Below are 12,282 nucleotides of genomic sequence, written 5' to 3'. Positions count from 1 at the left end.
TGGGAGAACCAGGGCCAGCTCACACCACAGCGTCCTTCTCCTCTGTCCAAGGAAAGGACAACATGCGCCCCGTGCATCTGCTCACTAGAAGCAGCCAGGGTCTCTAGGGACAGGATGGCATGAGCTCTTTCAGAGGCGAGCTCTGGGTCAGGTATCCAAGGCTCCAGATTTTGCGCTGGTTTGTTTTCTTGTTTGCGCATGCGTGCATGCGTGTGTGTGGTGCTGGGGATGAAACCCAGAGACTAGTGCACCCCTAGTTTTTCAAGGTTCTTTTTAGAATATTTATTTATTAGATAGGGTCTCAAATAGCTCAGGAAGTGCCTTTAAACTCTGATCCTCTTACCTCTACCTCCCGAATGCTAGGCAATCCCTCAGCCACTGAGTCGCAGCCCCAACACCTTGGGCTCCAGTTTTGATTGCAGGATCTGTAGTCCTAACTGCTTAGGCTACTAAACAGTCCATTCCAAGTCATGCCCAGGGTCAGGGCCACTTTCGTAAGATAGCAGAAAGGCCCTTTAGCCTTTGTCAGCCTTGAGTCCATAGGGTGCCAGCAACTGGCTCTAAAGCATTGTTTGGAATGTTCCCAAATGCCAGGTTCTTCTCCAAGGGGTGGGGGCCTGATTGGCCTGGCCTTGTGTGCACTGACCCTGGACCCTGGCCTTGAGCATTTGGCTACTTGTTACTTCCTACATGTTCTGGGCTCTGTTGTGTTTGGGGTCACCCCTGGAGGGATGATAGTGAAGCCACTGCTGACTGAAGCCCCCAGCCATGGAGTGGACAAATCACAGGCAGGGTGAGCAGGGACACCCTGAGGATAAAGGGTCAGTGGGTGGCTCAGCAGGTAGAGTTGCTGGTCATCAAGCCTGGTGACCTGAGTTTGATCCCTGAGATCCACAGGATGAAAGGAGAGAACAGACCCTCCCTTGCAATCTGTCCCCTGGTCTCCATGTGTGTGCCACAGCCCACACACATATAGACGTTAAATAAATACATTTTCAAAATGACATTTTGATGGGCTTTCACGGCTCCAATTACTCAAAATAGGGTTGGTAGGTTGGGAGTATGGCTCCGTCGGTAAAGTGCTGCTATGACAGGCTTGGGTACCTGAGTTCAATCCCCACACAGGTCACCAAGCCAGGTATGCACAGGGTTGCCATTCCAGAGGTCCTTGGGGCCCACTGGCCGGCAAGCACTCTTCCACTCTGTTTGGTCATTGCTTCTCTATGGTCCCTCCTCCCCTTCCTCTTCCTTCAGATCTATATCTTGAGGTGCGTGCAATTTCCCAGCCTGGTTCCCTTACATCATTACCCATCAGACATGTGGGGTGGGGCTGGGGGAGGCTCAGAACCAAATGTGAATCTGACACAGTGTATGGAAGAAAAACCAAATCCCCACACGGGGGTCACTTGCAGCCACCCAGCCCATGTGGAGACTTTCAATATGATTTGGAGCCAGGCACTGGCTTCAAAACAGCCAGAGGTGGGGGTGGGGGTAGGGGTGCTAACACCCGCCCCCTCACTATGACTTCAAACAACACAGAAAGAACCCCTTTCTCTCCCCTCCTGCCTCTTCCTACACTCTCCTTCCTGCATAGCTGTGGGCTCTACTCACATGGGAGAGTTCCATCCTGAGAGACCCTGACTAGCCTGTGGTGGCCCTGTGTGAGGGAGGACGAGGCCCAGGAGCCTGGGGATTTTGAGGCTGTGTTGATTTGAGGTCAATGTAGACAGTGTGGGGTGTTGGGGGAACCTCCTTCCATCCCTCCCTGCCATCTGCACCCCTGTCACCCTGGATCTGCCCTCAGTCTTGCCTGCTGGAGCTTGGCCATCCCTGGAGGAAGGGCGCACCCACTCCTCCACTTCCCAGATCGTCACTCTGCACTCCTCCCTTCAAACTCGAGGCGAGAGCATTTGGTTTTTCCGCCCAGCCAGCCCAAGGTTTCTGAACTTAAATAAATAAATAGAAATAAATCAGTGGACCTTTTATCCAAGACTCTTTTCCGGTCACGTCTGTCCCCTTGGCGAGACTTCTAAGTGGAAGTGCGAGGGCCTCTGCCTGGAGGAAATTTACCACCACTCCAGGCTTTAGCGAGGTGGGAGCGTTGGTCCTTCGGCCCCAGGGTTTCTCACTAGGTGCTTTATCTCGACTTAAATGGCTGCAGCTGGACCTTCCGTAGACCCAGGGCAGCTAGCTTGTTGCCATGCGCTGTTCCAGGAAAAGAAGCCTTCACGCTTGCTGGTACTGCCAGGGCTGTTGATTTGAAGAAAGGTGCCTGGCTATTTGGCAGAGGCAGCAGGGAGAGAACCAGTGTCTACTGGCTCTCCTGGTAATTTTTTTTTTTTTTTTTTGATGAGAACGAAACTGGGGATAATCGGTGTCTCGATTGTATGACAAAACCAGTGGAGATTCAACCTGTGATATTTGCCATAACACCCACAGAAGCCTGTTGCTGCTCTCAGCCCCGTCGGAGAAGCTCTTGTGTGCACTGGGCAGTGGTGTGGAGCGATTGCACGGGGAGGGGAGCTGTGAGATGCTGTCTTCTGGACGCTGTAGGGCATTGCACTCACAATCGCAGGACTCTGGCTATCTATATAGGATCAAACCAATAAAGGGTTTAACAGGGCCTGCAGGGGTGGGAGTGCCGCCCCCCCTCCAGGTCCCACCCCTAGCTGAGAAACTATACTGGTGACTACAGTCAAAGCAGAAGTATGGGAAACCTCACATTCCTGCCTCCACTGGTTTTGCTAGAAGGAACCTCAGCCAGTGAGGCAGTGCGGGATTAGAACCCCTGCAAAGGATTTGATCAACAAAATGAAGAACTGGAGGAAATTTAATGCAAGAGAAAGACGGGCACGGGAGGAGTCCTGTCTCCCAGGACCCACCCACATGGGATGCGGGCTTTGTGCTTCCCCCGAGCCGGCAGCCTCTCCGGCTGTTGGAGGCCTGCACTTCGCAGGTCGTCGTCTGTCCCTGTCCCGTGCATTTACATTCAACTGCTGCTCTGGCCTCAGAGGGGCTGCTGGGTTTGGGCCTCAGGCTCAGTGTTCTGTGCTTGCTCATCTCTGCTCACACCAGCAGGGCCTGACCTTCCACCAGGTGGCGTTGCTGCCCGGGGCTCAGGAGCCCCGTGTCTGTGTCCCGCGGCTCAGACTCGGAAGTCACAGCTGGTCCTCGTCCACCCAGATGGTCTTGCGCTGCTCCTCCACGATCTTGTCTTTGAGGACGCGCAGCAGCTCCTCCACGCTGCTCCACATCTCAGCCTCCACGGTGGCGTAGAGGCAGGGCAGCGCCTCCAGTTCCTTCTCTTTGAGCCTGCACACACGCAGGAACTCCTCCTCTGTCTCTGGCCGTGGTAGCAGCTTCCTGTGGGGCGGGGGAGGGGAGAGATGACAAAGGAAGACATGGGGAGTCTGTGGGGCTGGATGCCCACAGTGTGAGATGGAGGCCTGGATTGTACTGTTGCCCTCCTGGGCGCTGAACCACACCTGCTGGATACCTCCCGAGTGCTGGAATTCTAGCAGTGAGTGTCCTTAACACTACTGAAGAGTTTGAGACCAGCTTGGGCTAACGTGAGTTCAAGGCTAGTCTGGGCTATGTGGTGAGAACGCGCTTCATTCCAGAATAAGGTCATCGTCTCAAATGGAAACTCTGCGACCATTAACATGAACGAACTTCGCCCCACCCATCCTCTTCAGTACCTGGCTCCCATCATTCTGCTTTCTGTCCCTATGAATCTTATACTTTAGGGACTTCCTATAGGTGGAGCCATATGGTGTCAGTCATCTGTGCTGATTTCACAGCATCCCAACATTGAATGTCACTATTGTGGCAGGTGTCAGAATTTTCTCCTTTCTCAAGGTCGAATACTATTCGATCAGGATGACCTCAAACTTTCTGTCCTCCTGAATGGTTGGGATGACAGACCTGCATCTGTCCACTTCCCTCCTCCTCAGTTACTTCATCTCAGGGACAGGAAGTTGACAGACCCTCTCCCGAGTGCCACATTCATCCCAATGTGTCTTGCACATCTGCCCCACTGTGCTCAGGGTCAGAGTCGCAGAACCCAGCATCTGGGATTTTGGGAAGGGGTGGGTAGAGCGTAGTGCTGGGGGGTAGCCGTAGGGACTGGGGTGTCCTTACCTGAACCGTTTGATGTTCTTCTCGCTCACCCGGATGAGCAGCACGATGGGGTACACCTTGCATTTGATCAGGTCGCGCACGCAGCCGATCCCAGCCTCTAGTAGGCAGTGTTTATTCTGCAAGTACAGTGGCCGCTGTCAGCAGTGGTACCCACATGATCCCCCCTTGTGGGAGCCAGGCCAAGCCTGGGTGCCAGCCTACACCTGGCTGAGAAGCTGAACTAGGGAACTTCATAAGCGGGCTTCGGTGAGGCTGTAGCCCCACACCTCTGGACACTGTTCAACCCTGCTAAGCGCAGTGACATTGGCCATCTAGGCCAGCCCAAGCTGGGGGTGGGGCTTGCAATGGACACTCGCCCCCCCCCCCCCCCCCCCCCAGTATTCCAGGATGCTCCTGGTAATGAGTAAAAGAACAGAAAAGGTCAGAAAGGGAGGCTGGCTGGAGGGCCTTCGCAGCTAGCTGCTTAACCAGGAGCTTGCTATCCGTGGAAAAGGATGCTTTCCACTTGGCTAAAGGCAACACTTAAAGAAAGCATCAAGCCTTATATCCAAGACTCAAAGAGCTAGCCTAGCAGAGGAGGCTGAGGCAGGAGACTGAGAAGTTTAGGTCAGCCTGGGCTACATGGTGAGAACTGTCTAAGAGACCACACCAAACTAAACAAGAAAAAGAACACAGAAAGCTGGGCATGGGGGTGCGTGCCTGTAGTTCCAGCCCTTGGGAGGGTGAGCAGGAGCATCAAGAGTTTGAGGTCAGCTTGGACTACCTAGGAAGACTTAGTGCAGAATTTAGAAAGATAAGGAAAAAAAGGAAGAAAGGGAGAAAGAAAGGAAAGGAAACAATATAAAAAGCCAGGTGTGGTGGTACACACCTGTGATCCCAGCACTCGGGAAGCAGAGGCAGGAGGATAGTGCTTGGAGGGCAGCCTGGGCTATGTAGCCAGTTCCAGACCAGCTTGGGCTACATAGTGAGAGGGTATCCAAAAAACAAGTGAACAAAGACTGGAGAGATGGCTCAGCCGTTAATAGTACTGGCTGCTCGTGCAGAGGACCTGAGTTCAGATCCCAGCAACTATGTGACAACTCATGACCACTTGGAACTCTAGCTCTAATGGATGTGATATTCTCTTCTGACGTCTGTGGGCACTGCAGTCATGTGCACACACACACAAGCACACACACACAGACACACACATACACACAATTAAAACAAAAAATACCTTAAAAACCCAGTCAAATAAAAGCCAGATATATATATATATATATATATATATATATATATATATTTGAGATATAGATATCTCTTTTTATCTATCTATCTATCTATCTATCTATCTATCTATATCTTAATCAAAAAAATCAAGCGTGGCAGTACATGATTGTAATCCTGTTCCTTAAGGGGCGGGGCGGGGTAGGAGACTCTAGGTAGTTCTCAGGCCAGTCTGAGATACACAGTGAGGAAGACTAGAGGAGGAAGGGGAAGAGAAAGAGGAGGGAGGACAGAGAAGAGAAGGGAGAGAGACAAAAGAAGAGGGAGAGAGGGGGCAAAGGAAGGGGGAAGAATATAGTATTACCATGCTCTATGACGTCTTCTCTGCACACACTGTGGGCCTGGCACCCTGGCCTCAGGTAGACACAGTCCGAGCCCCCACCCCCTTTCTTCCCCTGACTGTTTCCTCCCCTGACTCCTGCTAACCCTGGCTGGTGGGGCGCCCCTTTTCGAGTAGAATCCATCTTGTCTGCGACCACACCCACTTTCTCATCCCTGTCACTAAACCCCCCTAAAGAACCTTTCTTTTTTGAAACAGGATCTCAGGTAGCCCAGGATGGCTTCTAATTTCCCATGTAATATGGCTCAGATGCTTTGTGTGTGCTTATGCGTAGATGCAAGGCAAGAGGAGTTGGCCGCAGTGTCAATCCTCAGGGGCAGGCCTCCTTGTTTCTTTTAAGACAGGGTCTCTCTCTTAGCCTGGGGTCCATGGACTTGTTTAAGCCGACTAGTGCTGGTGACCGAGCCTCCGGAATGTTCCTATCTTAGCGTGACCAAAGCAACTCGAGGAGGAAAGGGTTTATTTGGCTTCTGCTTCCCCATCATCGTTCATTATCAAAGGAAGTCAGGACAGAAATCAAACAGGGCAGAAACCTGGAGGCAGGAGCTGGCGCAGTGGCCATTGAGAGCTGCTGCTTACTGGCTTGCTCAACCTGCTTTCTTATAGAAACCAGACTCACCCACCAGTGGAGGGATGGAACCAGCTACCATGGGCTGGGTCCTCCCCCACTGATACCTGAGAAAGTGCCCTACAGCTGGATCTAATGGAGGCATTTTCTCAACTGAGGGTACCTCCTTTCAGATAACTCCACCTTGTGTCAAACTGATATAAAATTAGCCAGTGCACCTCCTGTCTCTCCCTCCCTAGTGTTGGGATTACAGTACGAGCCACCTTGTCTGTATCTTCATGTGGGTTCTGAGGATCATTCTTGCATAGCTGCAATGAACCAACTCAGTCACCCCCTCAGTGGCTGGTGCCTGAGGAATGACACCCAAGGCTGTCCTCTCATCTCAACACATGCATGTACAATATACACATACACTTTTCACACATGAACACACACATGCAGACTTAAAAAGAGACAACCACCAAACCACCTCTTTCAGGCTGGCCAAAAACGTTGGCTCTGCTTTCATCTGTGAGTGTCAGGGACACACAGGGAAGGTGTATATGTGACCACCCAGCTGTATGGCAAGCTAGGTTACTGGCTCCTGCTACCCCTAAGGATGCTGTCCCTTCCCCCGCCATAGCTCTCAAGTCTCAGAGCAAGGAAGAACTCCATGCTTTACAGCATCATTTTGTCCCCTTAGGGTCACACAGGGTCATCTGGTCTAGCTCCAGAGGTATCTGACTTGCATGCACACCGTGACATTTCTGGGTGGCTGCCTGTGACTTTCCTACGGTTTCTCTTTCCCATGGCTGAGTGGATGTGACACCTGACACCCACCCTGTGCTGTTTATTTATTTATTTTTTGTCAACTTGACATGTACTAACCTGGGCAGAGGGCACTCCCTTAGCCGAAGAATTGCCTTCATCATATTGTCTGCAAAGTAACTCTGTGGGTGTTTTCTTGATTAGTGATTGGTGTGGAAGGGCCCAGCGCACTGTGGGCAGGGCCACCCCTGGGCAGGCGCTCCTGGGCTGTATAAGAAAGCAGGCTGAGCAAGCCATGAGGTGCAAGCCCGTAAGTAATGTTTCTTCTCGACTTCTGCTTCACTTCCTGCCTCTAGGTTCTTGCCTGGAGTTTCTGAGCTAACTTCCTTCAGCGACGGAGTGTGATCTGAGAGTTGTAAGATGATGCAAACCCTTTCCTCCCCAAGTTGCTTTTGTTTCATGGTCTTTGTCGTAGCAACAGAAAACAAACTAGAACATGCTTCTAGTGTCTCACTCTGGCACATGCTTCTCTCCCCCTCCCTCTTGTCTTCCTCTTCCTCCCTCCTTCCTCCCTCTCTTACACACACACACACACACACACACCCTTAGCTGACATGAACCAACACCAGGCCACTGGCAGAAACAAAACAGCAGAGGGTTTCAAAACACAAGCCCACATCAGAGACAAGAGGATACAGAGTGGAGGAAGAGAGGAAGAGAGTCATTTAGAGCCTGAGTAGAGAGAAAGGAAGTCCCTACCTGTGCCACCCACCCTTGCCCATGTCCCAGCACTTCACAGAGATCGTTGGGTGGGGTCTCAGCCTGGCTGCTACCCAGTGTTCCTCACCTTGGCTGCCACAGCCTCAATGTTGGCAGGGACAATGCATTCAAAGGTGTTGGGGTTCTTTTCCCGGGAGTAGATGATGGTTTCCGTCTTCTGCTTCCGGAGGAACTCATCTCTCGTGACAATATCTGCAGAGATAGGAGTTGGTGCCCAGGGTGGCACGAGCTATTTGTGGCAGGCTATCCCTTCCAGGCCCTACCTGTCTCCTTCTGGGTGCAGCATAATTTGATATCTACCTGGTCCATTCGCACCATAGTTAAATGAACCTCATCTTCTCTACTAGATGGGGAAGATCCTTGATCAAGAATCAAGGCCATGCATGCTCTATGCTGGACTATGCAGCAGGGGCTTAGTGGACATCACACTCTGGCTTTTCAGCTGTGGGTGTTACTGGACAAAGTAGCTCAGGTGATGGGGGTCATCATCAAGTACAGTTCAATCATGAAACTCACCTATGGAGTCAGCCCCGCCTGCCTATCCACTCATTCATCTCTTCCTCCGCTATCCATCCAGCCGTCTGTCATCAACCCACCCATCCATTATCCAGTTATTCATCATCCATCCATCTGCTCACCTGTCCATCCGTATATGGTATGTCACCCATCCATTCATCTATCTATCTGTCTGTCCAACCATTCACCATCCTCCTGTCCATCCATTCATTTATTCACCCATCTCCCAAGTGTCTACCATCCATCTTCCTACTACCTATCCCTAACCACCCATCAACCTATCATCCACCCATCCATCATTTCCATCATCTACCATCCACCCATTTACCCACGTCCCATCTACCTAACTCCTCATTTCCATCTATCATCCATCCACCATCCATCCAGTTACCTACCTACTCACTTACCCTTCACCCACCTACCCATCTATCTGCCCACCTACCCACCCACCCACTCACCTATCTATCTACATTCTTACCTATCTATCCACCCATCTGTCTTCCCACTTACCCATCTATTCACCCATCTATATACCCATCTATCCATCTATCTATCTACCCATCTATCTATCTATCTATCTATCTATCTATCTATCTATCTATCCATCCATCTATCCACCACCCATAGGATCTTGCTCATGGTCAAGCACTAGGATTAACAATGTGTTAAAATACACCGCTGCACTCGAGGAGCCATGATCTAGATGGAGAGAAATACGTAGGTAACATATCATTACCAAGTGGCTTAGTGGGTACAGCAACGGGCTGCCTTTTGTGAGAACACTGAGGGGAGGAGGCAGGTGGGCTTTCTGGCATGGATGGAGGAAGAGGAGCGATGGAAGAGAGGGGAGGGGAGAAGAAGGGGAAGAGGCTGAGTCACTCTAGTGATGGGCTCCAGAGGCCTGTGTCCCTCTGCCTGCTATCTGGCCAGGCTCACCTGACTTGCAGATGGTGAATTCCATGGCACCCCCCGAGTTGAGCAGCTTCTGCACCAGTGTCTTGGCCAGCATGGTGGGTGTGAAGAGCACGGGCCGGCGGCGCTCACAGTGGAAGGCTCGCACTAGGCTGTAGGGGATCAGGGTGAGGTTCCGGCTGAGCTCATTCTCAGGGTCCAGCTCTGGTAGAGGACAGAAGCAGTGGGCTGTCAGAGTCCACCCTGTCCCACGGCACATTTAGGGTACGGAGGCCTTGGCCACCCTCATGGCCCCACGGAGCCTGGAGGCCTCTGGTAACGGAGGAAGAGACATGGATATCTTGGAGCTATTTTGGATACTCAGGAAAGTCTCTGAGGGAGATTTGGGGGAGACACACAAGACACACAGGAACCCTGATGGCTTCTGAAGTGTGGGCCACTTCAGTAGGCCAAGGACATCTTTTTAGAATAGGGGTGTGACTTGTGACCAGGAGTAGAGTCAGTTGTGCAGTGACAACCTTTCTGATGGAAATGTTCACTCTCAGTACAGAAACCTGCAGAGCTGAGGGCCTGGGGCTGGCTGGTTGGCGCGGCACTTGCCGTGAAAGTGTGAGAGGATCTGCACTCATCTCTAGAACCCATGTAAACATCCTGTGTGGTGTGCTTACAATCCCAGTGCTGGGGCGGCAGAGACAGGTGGATCGGATACCTGGGGGTTTGCCGGTCAGTCAGTCTCCCTCATCAGGGTAGCCAGGCCCAATGAGAGAGCTTGTCTCAAAAACAAGATGGGGTCCTGAAGAGATGGCTCAGCAGTTAAGAGCACTTGCAGCTCTTGCAAAGGGCCAGAGTTCAGATCCCAGCACCCACCTCCAGTGACTCAAGTAACTCCAGTTCGAGAGGGCTGATCGCCCTCTTCTGGTCCCTGTGGGTACTGCTCTCAAGTGGAAAGAAGTGTGTGCACACAAATTAAAAACCAAAATAAAAACAAAAATTGTAATCAAAACAACAACAATAACAGCAACAAAACCGCTAAGGTAGATGGTGACTTAAGAACACTACTCGAGGGCCTCGATGGCCACACGAGTGCATATGCAAGCCCCCTCTGAGGTTACAGAGGCAGTACACAGTTGTTGGGGAGCTGTCTGCAAACTGGGCAGGGGGCTCTGTGGATGCCACTTTTGTGAGTCATCACCCTTGCTGTGGGACCTTTCTGAAGGTGCAGTGGCTAGAGTCACCATGCTCCTGTGACCAGGCCCTCAAAACTCCCTCGTTCATCACAGTGGATTTGGCTGGACTTGCTCATTTGGTTGGGGTTGCCCTCTCTGCCTGGTGTGAACAGATGGGGACTCTCCCAGAACAGTCATGCAGTGTGATGGTTCAGGCAAACGGATGAGTGAGTGCAGGAGAGCGAGGGGTGGCAAGAGGGCAGGGCCACAGGGCAAAGCCTTGGGGTCTTTCATGGGAGGCACAGTCCTCTGTTCCCCTGAGTCCCAAGGCAAGGAGGTCTGCTAAAGCCAGCTCCCGGCATCTGGGGACCCATTTCCCAGAACCAGGGCTCTGTCCCTTTTCCTTTGTCCCTGGTTTGCCCAGTGTGGGTACAAAGAGGTCTTCCTGATCTGCTATACTTAGGTTCTGCCTCCTCGTCTCCAAGAGAACCCAGCCTGGATGGGGGAATGCAGAGAGGAGCTGGCCCACCATCATCTGGGGGCCTAGCACTGGGTAGCTTTTTACCAGCTAGCTAAATGAGAAAGATATTTAGTGGGAGAGGCATCGGTAAGTAAATAAATAGGTCTTGGCAAATGACTTCCATCAATGTGGGCATTTGGGCTTAAAGGGACGATGACAGGTATCAGGCAGGTCAGAGCTGGGTGACCACAGAGCAGGGTATCACCCTGGGGAGTTGTGAGGGCCAGGAAGATGACGAATCTGATGGGATGGTAGGGCTGGGTGGGTCTTCTCAAGCATCCTTTTGTTTTGTTTTGTTTAAGATAGGGTGTCGCGATGTAGCCCAAGCTGGCCTCCAACCCATGGCAATTCTCTTGCCTCAGCTGACTAAATCCTGTTATTACAGATGCATGCTACTATGCCTTTCCCCTCCCCCTCTGTGTGTGTGTGTGTCTGTACATGCACTTGAGTACACAGGCCAGAGGTAGAGATTGTGGAGTGTACACCAAGAGGCCAGCCCAGACACGTTGCTGTGGGGCCCTGGGGGAGGGGCCAGGAGGTCCTCACGCACCCTCATGTTTCTCTGTCAGGAGTTTGGTGGCATCCAGCGAGGACCGGGAGAGGCTTCCCAGGGGGCTTCCAGAGATGATCCTCACACGTTCGTTGCTGTTCATTCGTTTGTACTTGTTTTCTGACCGGCTGACAAACTGTGGAGAGAGAAGGAGGGCAGGGCAGGAGGGTGGGATGGGAGGGCAGAGTGGGAGGGTGGGGCAGAATTCTCTTGGCTTCAAGTCTTGAGCCAGATTGGGCTGCACCAGGCAGACAAAACGAACCATGCTTTTGTTCCAACTCTACTCTCGACTCTACTCTGGGGGCCCAGGGCAGAACACCTCTGTTGTAAAGAGACCCTGGGACACTCCAGCTGCCGTGGCCGAAGACACCTCTTGCCACTACTGATCTAGCTGGTGAGGACCCTGGCTGGCAGTGGCAGGGGTCCATACATGCTGGAACTCTCCAGCTCCCCACGCTGCACCCATGGTCCTCTGGGTTCTAGAACCATGGCTTCCTCACACAGTTCATAGAAACTTTTTCTGGTACAGAGGCCAGGCTCCCACAAAGCCCCCTGGGCATCTTTAAGTCTTTCCTGCTTCTTTCAGTAGTAGAGGCAGCAGCCTGCCCAGTGCTAGCCTGCACCGGCCTCATGGTTTTTATTTTTATATATTTGCTGAGACAGGGTCTCATGTAGCCCAGGCTGGCCTCAAACTCACTATGTGGCCTAGGAGGACTTTGAACTTCGGGTCCTCTTGCCTCCACTTCCCGAGCACTGGGATTACAAGCATGCTCCACC

At 52.1% G+C, this 12,282-nt stretch overlaps 1 protein-coding gene across 1 annotated transcript in view; it reads right to left on the bottom strand.

Moving 5' to 3' along the window:
* Positions 1-2,812: 2,812 nt before the first annotated feature.
* LOC121446325 (caspase recruitment domain-containing protein 11) overlaps positions 2,813-12,282 on the bottom strand; it is a 133,587-nt gene continuing 124,117 nt past the window's right edge. The window contains exons 20-24 of the mRNA XM_041648877.1: positions 11,506-11,641; positions 9,294-9,473; positions 7,909-8,033; positions 4,141-4,256; positions 2,813-3,363 (exon numbers count right to left, since the gene is read on the bottom strand). Of these exons, the coding sequence (XP_041504811.1) occupies positions 3,159-3,363; positions 4,141-4,256; positions 7,909-8,033; positions 9,294-9,473; positions 11,506-11,641 (762 nt within the window). The 3' untranslated portion in view covers positions 2,813-3,158. The remainder of the gene's footprint in view (positions 3,364-4,140; positions 4,257-7,908; positions 8,034-9,293; positions 9,474-11,505; positions 11,642-12,282) is intronic.

The sequence above is a fragment of the Microtus oregoni genome, unplaced genomic scaffold, assembly GCF_018167655.1.
Source record: "Microtus oregoni isolate MIOR12 unplaced genomic scaffold, Mior012 000003F_ref0000135, whole genome shotgun sequence".
Lineage (NCBI taxonomy): Eukaryota > Metazoa > Chordata > Mammalia > Rodentia > Cricetidae > Microtus > Microtus oregoni.
This window is presented reverse-complemented; position numbering and strand designations above follow the sequence as displayed.